Raw genomic sequence first — 19776 nt, 5'->3', positions numbered from 1 at the left:
AGGAAAATTTTCCTTTGTTTGACAATGCATATTTGTTATAAGGGTTTTCCTTTTTTCAGTGAGGGGGGCATCGGTGGCTAACAAAGGTGGGAGGAAGAGGAGAGCAGTAACATGGTTGGCAAAAAAGTGAAAAAAAAAACAGGGTCATTAAGGCATCTTTTAAATGCATAGGAGAAAACAGAAGAAGTCCAGAAGTAAACATAAACAAGAAAGACAGTTTTGAAAATATGTTGAATTTATCATATACTTAAAAGGGAAAGCAAACTGTGTTAGAGATTTGCAATTTAACATAGAATCCTCTTTTCCTGTTTTTACTTTATATATGGATATGCTTGTTTTAATTGGCAAATTCAGAATTTTTAAGTCTTTTACAAAAAAACAAACTGAGGCTCTGTTTTGGGGATGTTAAAATATCTGCCAGCAAGACAGCCGAATGAAATGTTAGGAGTACAGTGATATATTGAATGTGACAAAAATAAAAAGGCATCAATTAAACAAACAAAAAGGTTCTAATCAAATCCACCATTTATACATACACTTCAAAAAAAAACTGCATCAAATTAAGTAAAAGAATAATAATCAACAGAGAAGAAACAAAAAATTGTGACCAGGTAGCTCCCACAGAAAATTGAAAGTTAAAAAAATACTTCAAAAAAGCAAAGGCTTTGCTGTTACTGTGGTGACTTTTTTTGAGGGAGGAGGGGTTAGTCATCATTATCCTATTAATTTTTTTTTTCCTCAAATCAAGGCAGGATGGAGTTCAGATGAACTGAGTATAAAGGAGCCTTTCATTACAACCCAGATTTGAATTTAAAAAAAAAAAAACCCAATCAAATCCAGTAGCTTATACACTTCAAAAAATTAAGAAGTGCATCAAATTAAGTAAAAGAATAACAATCAACATGGAAGAAAGGAAAAATTGTGGCAAGGCAGCTTCCACAGAAAATTAAAAGTTAAAAAAAAATATTTCCAAACAGTAAAGGCTAGACACTATCTGTCTCAGAGTAGAGAATGGAGAAATGACCAAGCAAAAGAAATCTTCTAATCATATGAATAAATATTATAAGATAAAAAGAATTCCAGGGCAAAAAGAGAAATGAATTCTACAATCACATCACAAAACATGAAATTTTCACAAGGACTCCAAAAGTGGTTAAAAAGCTAAAAGAACAAAAAAAGAAAAAGAAAAATAGTGAAACAGCCTGGAAGAAAAGCCAACGAAGTCTCAACACAGCAATAAATATTCTTTAAAAATAAAAAAAAATTTTTAAAGGAAAGTTAAAAATTCAATGATACAACAATATAGTAGCAAAATCAAAACAGAAAAATTAGAAAAACATTAATATATCTACCACCAAAAAAATAACCTGGAAAATGGAACATGAAGAAATAATCTATGAATCAACAAGAAGCATGATTTTTTAAATCAGTAACATTTCAATTAATCAATTTTATTTATTAAGCATCTACCATGTGCCAAGTACATGTACTAGGGATACAAATACAAAGAACAAAACACTAAGTTATTCAATAAAAGAAGACTGCTCAAGAATATTAGAACCAACGACTGACAGAATCATCAGGTTACCACCACAGAGAAAATTCAATTATGAAACAACCAGAAATGTGATTGCTAAAGATCAGGACTATTAAATCAAAGAAAAAAATATCACAAGCAGCTAAGAAGAGACATGTCACATCATTGATTCTGGTCCCAATCATTTACGATTTATACATCAACCATAAGAAAGGAAAAAATATCAATGAATCACAGAGAACATCAAATCCATCCTTTTATAGATGAGGAGACTGAGGATGAGAGAGGTTAAGTGATTTGTTTATACTATGACTATGCTACACATCTAGTAAGTGTCTAAAGGAAAATTTGAACTCAAGATCTAACTCCAGGGGCAGCTAGGTGGCGAAGTGGATAGAGCACCGGCCCTGAAGTCAGGAGGACCTGAGTTCAAATCTGGCCTCACATCAAACACTTGACATTTACTAGCCATGTGACCCTGGGCAAGTCACTTAACCTCAATTGCTTTAAAAAAAAAAAAACAAGGAGAAGAAGAAGAAGATCTAACTCCAAACCTATTACTATATCTGCACCCACCAAACTGCCTCAAATAATGAAACAAGAAATACTGAAAGGTGAAGAAACATGCTTTGCCAAGAATAACATCCTGCAAATGTGAGCATATGTCTATAGGGAAAAAAATGGATTTTCTAACAGAATCACTGATGGAAAAGCAAATAAATCTGAATTAAAAAAAAGGGATAAGTGATGATCAAGTGCATATAAACTGAAATGGAGAGAAGAGACTGTCTCTAAGCATTTGAGGTAAAAGTTACACCTTGTGACTTTGTTTAGCCAGGCCTCTTGCCAACCTTTCTTTACACTCATTTTGTACTCTATTACTTTCTATTGTTTTATGAGGTAATACTACTTATAATCTTCCATTATGCTTTTATTATCCTTGCATTATCATATAAACTAGTGTGGGCACTGACTGCCATAACTCTGCTCGGCATATCCAGTATTTCTGGGATTTAACTCAGCTCTCAACTTAATGCTATTATTGAAACAATGTAAATAAGGGCTGCCTCAATGCTTAAATGGGTTAAAGGAACCCATTATAGAAAGGCAACTAGATGGCACACTGGATCGAGAAGGCAAAAAATACAAAATCCACTACAAATGTGAAATCAGGCAAAATTTCTGCATTAGCCATATTACCCCACCCCTTCCAAAGAGAAAAGTTGGGTGGGGGTGGGAGTGGAGGACAGAATGGGAAAGAGAAAGAATATACTTCATTCTGTTTCCTTTAGTTCTCTAACCAGAAGTGGCTAGCAGGTTTCATCAGAAGTCCTTTGGAATGGTGGTGGGTTACTGTTTGATCAGAGTCACTAAGTCTTTCATAATTGATTATCTTTACAATATTGCCATCACTGTATACAATATTTTGGTTCTGCTCACTTCACTTTGCATCAGTTCATACATGTCTTCCCAGGTTTCTCTAAAACCATTTCCTTCATCATTACTTATAGCAAAATAAGATTCTATCACATTTATTTGCCATCACTCGTTGAGCCGTTCTGTAATTTTTGAGTATTCCCTCAGTTTCCAATTCTTTGCCAACACAAAAAGAGCTGCTATAAATGTCTGTACACATGCGTCCTTTTCTTTTTCTTTAATCTCTTTGGATTACAGACCTAATAGCAATATTACAAAAGTTATTTACAGCTTTATAGATTTCTGAGCATATATTTTACTGCTAGGATTTTTTAGTCTTCTCATTACAGCAATTGATTTACATTTTGGTAAAGTTTCTGTAGGGTAGCTTGGTGGTGCAGTGGATCGAATGCCAGGTCTGATGTCAGGATGACTCATTTTCCTGAGTTTGAATCTATCCTCAGACACTTACTAGCTGTATGACCCTGGGCAAGTCACTTAACCCTGTTTGCCTCAGTTTCCTCATCTATAAAGCGAGCTGGAGAAGGAGATGGCAAACCACTCTAGTATCTCTGCTAAGGAAACCCCAAATGGGGTCGCAAAGAGTTGGACACGACTAAACAACAAAATTCCAATAGTTAGGAACACATCATGAAATAAACCTATAACTATATGTATTTTTTATGCACACTTCCAATTGTAAAACAACTGAAATACAAAGTGTCTAACTGTTAAAGTGGAGTATAGAAGAAACCACCCAGAAAGAGCACTCCTCTTAAAATCTATACTGCTCTTTGGATTTACTTAGTCTTTCAGAATATAAAAATAAATCTGTACTTAAAGCGAATAGTTTCCCCACTTACTGTTGTATCTTTTTTCATTTTTTTTGCTGATACTTTTTTGCAAGAAGACGAGGAACCTGATCTGTGCTTAGCAATTCTCTTTTGATCCATAAAGACTTCACTTATCTTCTCTTCCTCTTCCCGTTTCACCCCATTATCATCTTCTGAGTTTGAATCAGAATATTCACTTTCAGTGTCAGAGGGTAAGGTAGAAACTAGGACCAAAAACAGCAACGTATGATTTGTGACAATACCAGTAGAAAAGAACAGCAGTTTCATGTTTGTCCTTTTTATCCCCAGCACCGAGCACAGTGCCTGACATACAGCAGACCCTTAATCGATGCTTTCTCATTTTTCAAAAGCACAAGCCTAAACAATTCACTCCCCTGCTCAATAAAGTCCCACGGCTCCCCCACTGCCTCTAATAAACATCAGGTACAAAGAGGCATTTAAAGCCTCTCATAACCTGGCTCCGACAGACCTTTCCAATCTTATTTTATATTACTTCTCTTCACACTCTCTGGTTGAGGCAAACTAACCTTACTGCTTATCACATGACACTTATTTTCCTAGGCCTACAATGCATCTCTCAGAAGCCCTAATTTCTTTGAAAGCTCAGCTCAGATGCCATATTCTACATGAAGTCTCCCCTTGACTCCTCCAGCCCCTCCCAACTGTTAATGCCTTCCCCTGCACTCCCCATATTACTTCCTGTTTATTTCGTATATATTTCTGTTGTCTCCCCACATGGAGTGTTATGAACTTGAGGACAGAACTGTTTCATTTTTTTTCCTTTTTAATGTCCAGAGCCTGGTAAAATGTGTGGCTCACAACAGGCACTTAATAAATGCTTGTTGATCGAACACATCAATTATGGAGAAGAGTAAACAAATAACAGATATATATACAAAAAAGCTTGTTAGGCTTATACTGTATGTTAAAATGGATTTTAATGGATAGAGCACTGGCTTTGGAATCAGGAGGACCTGAGTTCAAATCTGGCCTCAGACATTTACTAGCTGTGTGACCCTGGGCAAGTCACTTAACCTTGATTGCTAAAAAAAAAAAGGAAAAAAACCATTTAAATAGCAACAGCTAAAAATCAAGGACCAGTTATTTCACTGGTGTGATAAAATTTGATAGGTGCAAATGTAAAAAAAATTTTTAATTAAAAATTTTTTTTTTAAAAAAAGCAAAAACCATAGTTGCAAATGTATCTTTGATTTTCCTATGGTTTAAAGTCAAGTACTCAATAAACTTTTTTAAAAAATAAATTTGTGGTGATTCCTTAGAAGTATATATTATTATCCAGGAGAAGTCAGGAGATAAGCTTTCTTTCTTTTCTTTTTTTTTTTTTAAGGCAATTGGGGTTAAGTGACTTGCCCAGGGTCACGGGGCTAGTAAATGTCAAGTGTTTGATGTGAGCCCGGATTTGAACTCAGGTCCTCCTGACTTCAGGGCTGGTGCCCTATCCACTGCGCCACCTAGCTGCCCCAAGCTTTCATTTTTAAAAAACATATTATCCCCCAATTAATATGTTGCGCTCAATGGATATCCTTCAAAATATTGCCCATCTTTACTATATGAGAGGGAGAAAGAGCAAGATACACTTCAAGGTGAAGAGGATGGAACTCTGGATACCCTTTCCCTGAGTTTAAGACAGCATTGGATAAGGAAGAAAAAGATGTAGAATGTTTTGGCCAGAAATAAAAGTAATACATCTAAATTTTTATATGGGATGAGAATATTGAAACATTCAGGACTAACTTTATATGGTATTTAAAAGGATAATACTGATAATCCTATTAAATTCCATAGCTCAAAATGAGACTGCTATAGCACAAAACCTTGAAATCTAAGGTCTAGCAGGAGGTAAAGGCCCCAAACATTCCACTATTTTACAGTTTTTAGTCATACAATGTTCATAGTTTTAGAAAAATCATTTCAGATATGAAACGCAGCTTAAACTCATTATTTTCCAAAACAACTTTCACTATCTTTCTCTCCAAAACCTCCCTAACTCTTACCTTACCAATTATGATGGGCAACACTCTCCTTCCAGTGCCTCAGGGCCATGACCTAGGAGTTACCCTGGACTTCTCCCTTTCACATGCAAGCTGCTGCCAAGGCCTATTGATTTCACTTCCACAACATCTCTCAAATGTGCCCCCTTCTCTCCTGATACTGCCACCCCGCTGGTGCAGGCCCTCATTATGTCATGTACTAACTATCGCAACAGCCACTGGTGGGTCTCCCTGCCTCAAGTCTCTCCCCCCTGCAGTCCCCAATCCATTCAGCCACTAATGTGATTTTCTGCAAGTACAGGTCAGAACATGTCACCCCCTCTACTTAATATACTCTGGTGATTCCCTATTGCCTCCAGGAACAAATTCAAAACATTCTGTTTGACATTCAAAGGCTTTCATAACAGGTGCCATCCTACCTTTCCAGTATTCTTACACCTTACTCTCAAGATACGTAATTTTCAATCCAGTGACAATGGCCTCCTGCATCTCTCAGCTCTGAGCATCTTCTCTGGCTGTCCCCCATGACTAGAACACTCTCCCTCCTCCATTCCAACTACAGATCACCCTGGCTTCTACTAAGTTCCAACTAAAATCCCATCCTCTCCAGCAATCCTTCCCCATCCCCCCCTTAATTCCAATGTTTTCCAATTCTGTTAATTATTTCCTACTTATCCTGCACAATATTGCTTACTTTGTATATATTTGTTTGTATGTTGTCTCCCTCATTGAAGTATAAGCTCCTTGAAGGCAAGGAATGTTCTTTTTCTTTTTTTTGTATTCCAGAGTTTAGCACATAGAGTAGGCACTTAATTAATGTATTTGATTGACTGAGTGATAAAATGCTTTCCAGAGAGCAGAAATGATATCTATTCATTTTGTTTCATCTCCCACCTGGCAGTACTCCTCTGGACTTTAGCATACCCCAGGAACCTCATCATCCAGCAGTCACATCACCCCTGTAACATAGATCTAAATATGAACTCCGGCCCCTGGAACCCCTATGATTTGAAGAGCTGAGGGAACGGAGCAGAGAGTTCCTTCTCATTCCTTCATCTGAGGAGGGTGCCCAGGCCAGCCATCTCTTCCTTTCCTGCCTAGCCACACAGGGTGCCCTTCTTGTCCCTAATCTTCCTCTCCTCTTTTTACCTTCCTTTCATGTGTTATGTCCCCTATCTGAGTTCCTCAAGGGCAAGAACTATCTTTTGCCTTTTTTTGTATCCCTAGCACTTGACACTATGCCTAACACATAGTAAGCTCTCAATCAGTGTTCACTGACCAGCAAACAGTATTCAGTGTAACACATGAGTGTTTAACAAGCAACTTAGTGACACATCATCTATATAAAACAATGGCATTGTTGTCAAAATGAACAGACTAAAAGCCACTATAATTTACTCGATTATCAGTAACAAACTCATTGATGTTTATGTTCAAGGAACTATGCTATACTGAGGTCACCATGCTATATTCCGGGGATACAAAAATTGTATGAGATGATTCCTATTCTCAAGAACCTTGTCTTTAGGGAGCTAGGTGGTGCAGTGGATAGAGCACCAGCCCTAAAGTCATGAGGACCTGAGTTCAAATCCAGCCTCAGACCAAACACTTGACACTTACTAGCTGTGTGACCCTGGACAAGTCACTTACCCCCAATCGCCTTAAAAAAAAAAAAAGAAGCTTGTCTTCTATTCAGGGAGGTAGGAAACACATAAACAAAAAGATAAATGATAATACAAGGTAGCATATGATAAGGACAAAATAAGGGATACAGTCAGTCAATAAACATTTATTAAGCAGCTACTATGTGCCAGGCATTGTGCTAAGCACTTGGGGGTTAGATAAGAAAAAGAAAAGAAAGCCAGTCGGTCCCTATTCTCAAAGAGCTTATAATCTAATGGGGGAAACACATGAAAAGGAAGCTGAAAAATGGGGTGGGGAAATAGTAAAGAAGAAACAATATACAAGAGGAATAAAAGGTTAGCTGATGCAATATTTCTAGAGGAAATGGTACCTGAGCTGTAACCTATCAATGTTAACTGTATTCTTATACAGTTATACAAAGTATACAAATTTATACAAAGTACATACCTGTCAGCCTTTTCCTTAGTCTGTAAGGTGTTGAAAGAAATTCGTTCTTCTCATCACTCTATAATATTAGGATAGGAAAAAAAGGATATTTGTCACACAGTCCATAAACAAGCAAAATCTTGATAGTTAAAACTATAAGAGAGAAAGTTATTTTCTCCCTGAATAAAAAGGCAGAATAGTAAAAACAGCTCACATTTATGTAGCCTTTTACAGTAAGGAAACAATACATGTGGCCCCCAGAAAAGAAAAGAATCATAACTTCTTTAAGAATACAAAATCCCAGAAAATTGGAGGAGACTGACTGAAGATGACACTACATATAACACGGGAGAGAGATGGGAAAGGAAGAGACAAAATGGAAAAGCAAAACAATACCCTTAAGGTTCCATTTGGGATAGATTACAGTAATACTTAGATACTAAAGCAAAGAGCATTAGAAAATTATGTTTTAATAAGATGAAATGCAAGTCCACTTGAGGGCTAGAGAAAAGGGGAGCCACAAAGGAAGCTTGCTAACTCTGTCCAAAAAATTTCCTTTGCTTTTTTTTTCTTTAGGTGAGGCAATCTGAGTTAAGTGACTTGCACAGGGTCACACAGCTAGTATGTGTCAAGTGTCTGAGGCTGGATTTGAACTCGGGTCATCCAGAGCTCTGTCCACTGTGCCACCTAGCTGCCCCCTGTCCAAAAAGGTTCCATACTGGCACAACCCTCTGGTATGACTAAACACCTTTAAAAGTTGAACTTCTTACTACTGTGCTATAAGAAATGATGAACAGGAGACTTCAGAAAAACTTGGAAAGACTTGTATGGTCTGATGCTGAGTGAAGTGAGCAGAACCAAGAGAACGTTGTACACAGTAACAGCCACACTGTGCAATGACTAATACTGATACTTACTCCTTCTCAGCAATACAAAGATCTAAGACATCTCCAAAAGTCTCATGATGGAAAATGCTATCGACATCCAAAGAAAGAACTATGGTGTTTGAATAAATATCGAAGCCTATGTTTTTTCTTCTTCTGTGGCATTTTGTTTCCTCTTTCTGATGGTTCCTCCTATTGGTTCTAATTCTTACTTACAACATCAATAATGTGAAAATATGTTTAATAGAAATGTGTGTGTGTATATATATATATAATACATATATATATAAAATACATATATACATATATATATATATAAAATACATATATATATATATAAAATACATACATATATATATATCTCCTATATCAGATTGCGAGCTGACTTGGGGAAGGAGGTAGGGAGGGAGGGGGACAAAAATTTAAAACTCAAAAGCTTATGGAAGTGATGGTTGATAAATCAAAATAAAATAATTTTTAAAAAAAAGTTGTACTTCTTAAAGATCTAACCACTCTCAGGGCAGCTAGGTGGCGCAGTGGATAGAGCACCGGCCCTGGATTCAGGAGGACCTGAGTTCAAATCCGGCCTCAGACACATAACACTAGCTGTGTGACCCTGGGCAAGTCACTTAACCCCATTGCTTAGCCAAAAATAAAATAAAATAAAAAAAGACCTAACCACTCTCCAAGAAAGCTGAAATCCAAATCAGTTTTACTACTACTCAATGATACTGGCAGTTTGGATTAACCCTTGCAGTTCCCAGATTTGATCCTGGGATTCTGACTGACCTTACATTAACTAATTAATAACAAATTCAAATTGGGATTTCATTTTCTTATTCTTGTTTTAAAATTCTTAGTAACCATAAGCAAAACTAAAGCAAATGTTCTCAGTAGTTTGTGATTCTTTTCTAGTACTTTAAAGTTTGAGATAGCATGGTACAGAAAGTAATCTCATGAAGACCTGGATTCAAATCTTTGCTCTGATACTTATTTATCTTTCTATTTCAGATTATTAAGACTTATCTACAAAGTCACAGAAGGCCATGATCTAAGAATTTTCCACACCTATAAAAATCAGAGATCCTTAAAATAATGACTTTAAAATACTTAATGTTAATTCTATTGGTAGCTTTAATATCTTTTATTCTAAACTATTTTATAGCATTGGAATTTTATTATCCCATGCTCTCCCTACCTTTTATTTTAGCCATGAAGCTTTTTCACTCTTAATGCTTTTATATTTCTAATTACTTTTTCTTAATGAAAACTTTCATTTGAATTTTAAAAAAAAAGTTTGTCCATATCTAGCTACATTTTCTTTTGCCAAAATTTTGGCCACAGTATCTTCAATCACTCCATCAATAAGCTGTGGCCAGGTAAAGCCAAGATGGCAGAGTGAGAGAAGGTGCTTCTCTCCATAAGCTCCAAAAGAACTCCTTAAAAAATAAAATGAGGGGCAGCTAGGTGGTGCAGTGGAGAGAGCACCAGCTCAGGACTCAGGAGGACCCAATTTCAAATATGGCCTCAGACACATAACACTTACTAGCTGGGTGACCCTGGGCGACTCACTTAACCCCACTGCCTAGCCAAAAATAAATAAATAAATAGATGAAAAATGGGCCAAATGGAAAAGGAGGTACAAAATCTAATACAAGAAAATAATTTGTTAAAAATTAGAATTGGGGTGGGGGTGGAGCCAAGATGGCGGAGTGAAAAATTAGAATTGGGAAAGGGGAAGCTAGTAACTCTATGAGAGAGTGAGAATAAGTCAAACAGAAATAAAAGAATGGAAAAATACATGAAAATGTAAAATACCTTATTGGAAAAACAAGTGACCTGGAAAATAGATTCAGGACAGACAATTTAAAAATTATTGGTCTACCTGAAAATCACAATGAAAAAAAGAGCCTGGACAGCATCTTTCAGGAAATCATCAAGGACAACTGCCTGAGGTCCTGGAACCAGAGGATAAAATAACCACAGAAAGAATCCACCAATCACTTCCTGAAACAGACCTCAAATTGAAAATGCCAAGGAATGTAGTAGCCAAATTCCAAAATTACCAGGTCAAAGAGAAAATACTGCAAGCATCCAGAAAGAAATAATTTAAATATCATGGAACCATAGTCAGGATTACACAGGATCTTGCAGCTTCTACATTAAAAGATGGTAGGGCATGAAATACGATATTCCAAAAGGCAAAGGAGCTTGGATTACAACCAAGGATCAACTACCCAGAGAAAATGAGCATAATCTTTCAGGGGAGGAGACAAACATTCAACGAAATAGGGGACTTCCAAACCTTCCTAATAAAAAGACCAGAGCTCAACAGAAAATTTGATCTTCAAATGTAAGACTCAAAAGAGACATAAAAAGGCAAACAGGACAGAAAAAACAACAACAACATATTAATAAGGGCAAACTGTTTACATCTCTATCAGGGAAGATGACACCTGTAAATCTTGAGAACTGTATTGTTATTACATCATTTTAAAGGGGTACACATAGAGGGGGTGGGTATAAATTGAGTTTGATGTAATAATTTTTAAAAATCTAATTAAGTGAGTTAAATGGATCTAAGTAAGTGGATTAATTGGATCTAATTAAGGGACTGTACTGGAAGAAAAGGAAAGGAGGAGGCAGACAAGGGTAAATGATATTACAGGAAAAGGCACAAAAACCTATTACAATAGAGGGAAAGAAAGGAGAGAGATGAGCATGGTTTGAACCTTACTCTCATCAAATTTGGCTCAAGGAGAGAATAACATAATCAGTTAGGTATAAAAAGCTAACTTGCCCTATAGGCAGAAGGAGGGGAAAGCAGAAAGAAATGGGAGAGGGGATTAGAAGGGAAGGAAGAAGTAGTAAGGATAAAGGGAAAGAAAAGGGAAAGAGCTAACAAAAGGGAGGCAGGACTGAGAGAGGCAGTGGTCAAAAACAAAACACTAGTGAGGAGGGAAAGGTAGAAAGGAGAAGAAAAGCATAAACAGGGGGGAAATAGCATGGAGAGAAAGACACAGATAGTAATCATAACTGTGAATGTGAATGGGATGAACGCTCCCATAAAGCTGAAGTGGATAGCAGAACAGATTAAAAACCATAATCTACAATATGCTGTTTGCAGGAAACATTTGAAACATAGGAACACACACAGGGTAAAGGTAAAAAGGCTGGAGTAGAATATATTATGATTCAGCTTAAGTAAAAAAAACAAAAGTAGGGAGCAAAAGCAAATATAGATCTTATCAAAAGAGATAAGGAAGGAAACTACATCCTGCTAAAAGGCACCACAGACAATGAAATAATATTACTAAACATATATGCACCAAGTGGCATAGCATCCAAATTCTTAGAGAAGTTTAGGAGTTACAGGAAGCAACAATAGCAAAACTATACTAGTAGGGGACCTCAACCTCCCCCTCTCTAAACTAGAGAAATCTAACCACAAAACAAATAAGAAAGAAGTTAAAGAGGTGAATAGAATTTTAGAAAAGTTAGATACGGTAGACCTCTGGAGAAAACTGAATGGTGATAGAAAGGAATATGCTTTTTTCTCGGCGGTACATGGCACATATACCAAAATTGACCATGTACTAGGGCATAAAAACCTCACAATACAATGCAGAAAGGCAGAAATATTAAATACATCCTTTTCAGAACATGATGCAATAAAAATTATATGTAATAAAGGGCCATGGAAAGATACATTTAAAAATAATTGGAAACTAAATAATCTAATCCTAAAGAATGAATGAGTCAAACATCAAATCATAGAAACAATCAATAACTTCATTGAAGAGAATGACAATAATGAGACAACATACCAAAACTTATGGGATGCAGCTAAAGCAGTTCTTAGGGTATTATATCTCCAAATGCTTACATAAATAAAATACATAAAGAGGAGATCAATGAATTGGGCATGCAACTAAAAAAATTAGAAAAAGAACAAATTAAAAATGCTCAATTAAATACCAAATTAGAAATACTGAAAACCAAAGGAGAGATTAATAAAATTGAAATTAAGAAAACTATGGAACTAATAAATAAAACTAAGAGTTGCTTTTATGGAAAAAAAAACAGTAAAATAGATAAACCTTTAGTTAATTTAATTAAAAAAAGAAAGAAGAAAATCAAATTACCAATATCAAAAATGAAAAGGGTGAATCCATCACCAATGAAGAACAATAATTAGCAACTATCTTGCCCAACTGCATGCCAATAAATTTGACAATCTTAGTGCAATGGATGAATATTTACAAAAATATAAATTGCCCAGATTAACAGAAGAGGAAGTAAAATGCTTAAATGACCCCATCTCAGAAAAAGAAATTGAACAAGCCATTGATGAACTCCCTAGGAAAAAATCTCCAGGGACAGATAGATTTACAAGCGAATTCTATCAAACACTTAGAGAACAAGTTATTCCAACACTATATAGACTATTTGGGAAAATAGGCAAAGCAGGAGTCTTATCAAATTCTTTTTATGATACAAATATGGTGCTGATACCTAAACCAGGAACAGTCAAAATAGAGAAAGAAAACTATAGACCAATTTCCCTAATGAATACAGATGTAAAAATTTTAAATAAAATATGAACAAATAGATTATAGCAACTTATCACAATACCAGGAATGCACAGCTGGTTCAATATTAGGAACACTATCAGCATAACTGATCATATCAACAACAAAACTAACAAAACCACACAATCATCTCAATAGATGCAGAAAAAGCTTTTGACAAAATACAACACGTATTCCTATCAAAAACACTAGAGAGTTATAGGAATAAATGGAGTCTTCCTTAAAATAAGCAGGATCATATGTAATGGGAATAAACTAGAAGTATTTCCAATAAGATCAGGGATGAAACAAGGATGTCTATTATCACCACTGTTGTTCAATATGGTACAGGAAACGTTAGCTTTAGCAGTAAGAGAAGAAAAAGAAATTGAAGGTATTAGAATAGGCAAAGAAGAAATAAAGCTATCACTCTTTGCAGATGATATGATGATATACTTAGAGAATCCTAGAGAATCAAGTAATATACTTGAAATAATAAACAACTTTAGCAAAGTTGCAGGCTATAAAATAAACCCACATAAATCATGGGCATTTCTATATATTACCAACAAAACCCAACGACAAGAGATAGAAAGAGAAATTCCATTTAAAATTACTGTAGACATTATAAAATATTTAGGAGTCTACCTACTGAAAACAAACCCAGGAACTATATGAACACAATTACAAAACATTTTTCACACAAATAAAATCAGATCTAAATACCTGGAAAAACATCAGTTGCTCATGGGTAGACCAAGCCAATATAATAAAAATGACAATTCTACCTAAGCCCAATTTACTTATTCAGTGCCATACCAAACTACCAAAAAACTATCTTATAGAGCTAGAAAAAATAAGAAGAAGATTCATTTGGAATAACAAAAGGTCCAGAATATCAAGGGAACTAATGAAAAGAAATGGTAAGGAAGGTGGCCTAGTCATTCCAGATCTTAAATTCTATTATAAAGCAACCATCAAGGGCAGCTAAGTGACGCAGTGGATAGAGCACCGGCCCTGGATTCAGGAGGACCTGAGTTCAAATCCTGCCTCAGACACATAACACTTACTAGCTGTGTGACTCTGGGCAAGTTACTTAACCCCACTGCCTAGCAAATAAATAAATAAATAAATGAAACAACCATCAAAACTACTTGGTACTGACTAAGAAACAGAGTGATGAATCAGAGGAATAGGTTAGGTATGCAAGACACAATAGTCAATGACTATAGTAATCTACTATTTGATAAACCTAAAGACCTCCGCTTCTGGGATAAGTACTCACTATTTGACAAAAACTGCTGGGAAAACTAGAAAAGAGTATGGCAGAAACTAGGCATAGACCAAAATCTCACACCATATACCAAAATAAAGTCAAAATGGGTTCATGATTTAGATATAAAGGCTGACACTATAAGCAAGCTGGGAGAGCAAGGAATAGTTTACCTGTCAGATTTATGGAGAACAGAAGATTTCATGACCAAATTGGAGACAGAGAACATTATGAAATGCAAAATGGATAATTTTGATTACATTATATTGAAAAGGTTTTGCACAAACAAAGCCAATGCAATTAAGATTAGGAGGGAAGCAGAAAACTGGGAAAGAATCTTTATAACCAGTGTCTCTGATAAGGGCCTCATTTCTAAAATATATAGAGAACTAAGTCAAATTTATAAGAATACAAGTCATTTCCCAACTGATAAATGGTCAAAGGATGGAACAGGCAGTTCTTAAGATGAAGAAATGAAAGCCATCTATAGTTATATGAAAAAATGCTCTAAAACACTATTGATTAGAGAAACGCAAATCAAAACAACTCTGAGGTACCACATCACACCTATCAGATTGGCCAACAAGACAAAACAGGAAAATGATAAATGCTGGAGAAGATGTGGGAAAATTAGAGCACTAATGCACTGTTGGTGGAGTTGTGAAATGATCCAACCATTCTGGAGAGCAATTTGGAACCATGTCCAAAGGGCTATAAAAATGTGTTTACCCTTTGACCCATCAATATTAGCACTTCTAGGGCTGTATCATAAGAGATCATAAAAATGGGAAATGGACCCACATGTACAAAAATACTTATTGCAGCTCTCTCTGTGGTCGCAAAGAATTGGAAATTGAGGGAATGCCCATCAACTGGGGAACAGCTGAACAAGTTGTGGTATATGAATGTTACGGAATACTATTGTGCTAAAAGAAATGATAAGCAGGCAGACTTCAGAAAAACCTGGAAAGACCTGTGTGGACTGATGCTAAGTGAAATGAACAGAACCAGAAGAATGGTGTGTACAATAACAGCCACTCCGTGGGATGACTTAACTTTGATAAACCTAGCCCTTTCTCAGCAATGCAAAGATCTAAGACATCTCCAAAAGTCTCATTATAGAAAATGCTACCCACATCCAAAGAAAGAACTATGGAGTTTGAATGCAGACCAAAGCTCTTTTTTTTCCTTCTGTTTTGTTTTGTTTCCTCTTTCTTGTGATTCCTTTTATTGATTCTAATTCTTCCTTACAACATCACTAATGTGAAAGTAAAAATAAATAAAAAGAAATCATCAAGGAAAACTGCCCCGATATGCTAGAAATAGAAACTGAAAGAATTTTCTAAAAGAGATACCAAAATGAAAACTCACAGAAATGTTATCATCAAATTCCAGAGCTCCCAGGTCAAGGAGAAAATATTCCAAACAACCAGAAAGAAACAACTCAAGTATCATGGAGCCAAAGTCAGGATTACACAAGGTTTAGCAGCTTCTACATTAGAAGATCAGAAGGCTTGGAATATGATATTCTGGAAGTCAAAGGAACTAGGACTACAATCCAGTCACCTTCCCAGCAAAACTGAGTATAATCCTTCAGGGAAAGTTGGACATTTAATAAAATAGAAGACTTTCAAGCATTCCTGATGAAAAGACCACAGCTGAAGAGAAAATCTGACTTTCAAATACAAGACTCAAGAGAAGCATAAAAAGGTAAACAGGAATGAGAAACTGTAATGGATTCATTAAGGTCAAAACTGTTTACATTCCTACATAAGAAAATGATGCTTATAATTCCTAAGAACTTTCTCATTATTAGGGCAGTTAGAAGGAGTATATATAGACAGAGGACACAGGTGTGAGTTGACTATGAAGAGATGACATTAAAAAAAATAAGGGGTGAGAAGAGGAATGCACTGGGAGAAGGGGGAAAGAAAGGTAAAATGGGATAAATTATCTCAAATAAAAGCAGCACAAAATAATTTTTACAGTGGAGGGAAAAATGGGGGGTGAAGGTGGCAGGCAACACTTGAAGCTTACTCTCATCAGAACTGGCTCAAAGAGGGAATAACATACACTTAGGTGGGTATAGAAATCTATCTTACCTTGCAGGGAAGTAGGAAGGGAAAGGAATGAGAGAAAAGGGAGGGCGGCAGGTAGAAGAAAGGGTGGACTGGGGGGAGGCAGAGATCAGAAGCAAAACACTTTTGAAGAGGGACAAGATGAAAGGAGAAAAAGAAAGATGAATGGGAAAAAAGCAGGATGGAGGAAAAAACAGTTAGTAATCATAACTGTGAATGGGATGAATCACCCATAAAACGGAAGCAGACAGCAAAGTGGATTATAATTTGCCATGTATATATTCTGTATATCCTTATTTGTGTCTATATTGTTTTCCTTCAGTAGAAAATAAACTCCTTTGAGGCAAGGAACTGTTTTGTTTTTTACTTTTCTTTTCCCCAGCCTCTAACACATGGTAGGGACTCAACAAATACTTGTTGAATTCTACTATGGTATTAACTAATTTCCATTTTAGAATAATAACATTAAAATTATTTCCTGCTCAATCATGCAATTACAGATAATTCAACACTTTACAGGTCTTTATACATTTGATAATATACTATGCAGAGTTTCTACCGTACATGAGGAACAGGATAAAAGAAAAGACAACAATAAATAGCTATATTATAAGCTACTTGAGGATAAAAATATGTCTTATTTTTCTCCGAATTTCTGTTAATGCCTAGTGTGGTGCACTGCACATATTTAATGAATGATAGATCAAATTCTTTTAAAAACAACTCAAAATATTATCTATCCTTTTAGCCAAATTTCACTTAACAACAACAATAATAGCTAACATTCATACAGTACTTACTTTATATGTGCCAGGAATTTTGCAATGTTTACAATTACTATCTAATTTGATCCTTTCAACAGCCTAGGGAGGTAGGTGCTATTATCACCATCCCCATTTTACAGATGAGCAAAACAAATTTACTTTGACCTGATTTATAATTTAAAATCACCTACCCCTTGGCTCCTTATGTCCTGTAACTGTCTGGCCAAAAGCAATAAAAGCTGGACCCTTTACAGAACCGTTCCAAACTTCAGAATGAATTGAGATCCAAAGGCTCTGCCCAGCTAACTTCATCTGCTGCCACAACAACCAAGGCTCTATTTGCGCTAAGGCCAATCTAGTTATTCTCTTGTTCCTGTTTCTCATGCCATTTGATTCTATGTTGAAACACCCACAAAGTTAAAATTTCATTTGGGCTTCAACATTTTCTCCAGTGACTTCTTTTCCCCCTGAAGGTTGATGCTCATCACAATCATTTTCTGTCTTAAAGCACTTTCTCTGCATTCCCCTCAGTATTCAGATTATTAAGAGTTAATGCATCTTTTTTCATCCAGGAAAAACTGGAAAGAGACCTTAATAGCATGTTCCCTTGCCAGCAACAGAAACTCTAATCCACAACTGCCTATTTCACTTTCTCTTTTCAGAGTATCAAATATACAGCTTTCTATTTGACATTTGGCTGACATCTTTATAGAACCTTACCAACTCCCTATAAGTTAAATGATTAGAAAAAAACTGCTTTTTATTAAAAAGCTAGGAGATGATTAAAAAAAAACCTAACCAATTACCACTATATTAGAATACAATTTTTAAGAAGGCTTTAAACAAAGCATAACAATGTTATGCTTTTTTAAATACAGATATACAGCAGTCTCCATAATGATGGTGATAAACACAGCGGTTAGGCAAATTTGAAGATACTATTAAATTCTACAAGACATTCAGGAAAGATCTACTAAGTATCACATGAAGTTTTAACAACACAAGCACAATAACAATTTTAACAATAACAAGCACAAACTGCTACAGGATGGCAGGCATGACAACAAGAATCTCAAATAGTGAGTATCCAAGAAGCTATACTCCATTTTTTGTCAGGAAAATTGCTAAAAGTCTTTATACATTTGATAATATACTATGCAGAGTTTCTACCATACATGAGGAACAGGATTAAAGAAAACACAACAATAAAGCTAAGCCCCAAAAAATGATCACCACTTTCCTCCAGGAATATGTAAATTCTAGAGCACAGAGATGGTTTTTTAATTTTATCTGCCTTTCCAGAGATCCGTACAGGTTGTTTTTATAGTTGATTTCATATTTATATCTATACAATGATGTTAATAAACAAGGATTATTGGAAACAAGTGTAAAGTTTAGTGGCAAGAGCATTAGATCTGGACTCCTTACTACTTACTACCTGTGTAACTTGGGGCAAGTCATTTAATCTCTCTGGGCCTGTTTCCACATCTGAAAACTAGGGGATTAAATAAGGACTTTGGAAGACAGATGATGAAACGTGTGACCTACCTCTTGACAGAGATAATGGACTAGAGAAGGAACAAAATCTTTTCAGACGTGGACAAGGTATGGATTTCTTTCTTGAGTAAACTTAATTTATTACAAGGGAGAGCTTTTATTTATGGGCTGGGGAGAGAGTGAATAGGCCATAGTAGTGTATTAATGAAATATTTAAAAATATGCAAAAAAGCAATTCAGAAGGGAACATGGACAGAAAAGCTGGGCAATACTGGTACACATATCAAATTTTAACATATACACCACAAATAAATTAATAAATAAATGAATGAGCGAATGAGTAGATGAATGAATGAGTAAATAAACAAACAAATAAATATCTATATATCTATATGTCCTTATTTGTGTCTATATTGTTTTCCTTCAGTAGAATATAAACTCCTTTGAGACAAGGAACTGTTTCATTTTTTACTTTTCTTTTCCTCAGCCTCTAACACATGTGGTGTGTGTATGTGTGTGTGTGTGTGTGTGTGTGTGTATACACACACACACATACATATATACACACATATATACATAAAATAAACGTAATATACACACTTTTTAAAAAAAACAAGCTCTACAAGAGATTTATAGTTTCTTATGCAATCTTCTATTTCTATACTTATTTATATATTAAAATGTCCATATTTGCTGTGTTTTAAGTTCAGTCAAAAAAGAAAATTTGAAATAAATGATATGGTCCCTTCAAACTCAATTATCCTATGAGGAAAAAGAAAAAATAAATATGTACTTGTTAGGCAGGCCTGGAAAGTTTTCT

The 19776-nt window shown here is 35.5% G+C and overlaps 1 protein-coding gene across 2 annotated transcripts in view; it reads right to left on the bottom strand.

The window, feature by feature from the left end:
* ORC2 (origin recognition complex subunit 2) overlaps positions 1-19776 on the bottom strand; it is a 60717-nt gene that overhangs the window by 32839 nt on the left and 8102 nt on the right. For both annotated transcript variants that reach the window (XR_002321435.2, XM_020970979.2), the window contains exons 7-8: positions 7911-7968; positions 3817-4010 (exon numbers count right to left, since the gene is read on the bottom strand). Coding sequence is in view for 1 of the 2 variants with exons in the window: in XM_020970979.2 (XP_020826638.1) it covers positions 3817-4010; positions 7911-7968 (252 nt within the window). In the remaining variant the exon portion in view is untranslated. The remainder of the gene's footprint in view (positions 1-3816; positions 4011-7910; positions 7969-19776) is intronic.

This window comes from Phascolarctos cinereus, unplaced genomic scaffold (assembly GCF_003287225.1).
Source record: "Phascolarctos cinereus isolate Bilbo 61053 unplaced genomic scaffold, phaCin_HiC Scaffold_7;HRSCAF=346, whole genome shotgun sequence".
Lineage (NCBI taxonomy): Eukaryota > Metazoa > Chordata > Mammalia > Diprotodontia > Phascolarctidae > Phascolarctos > Phascolarctos cinereus.
Note: the sequence above shows the minus strand (reverse complement) of the source record. Positions and strands in the feature narration are given on the sequence as shown.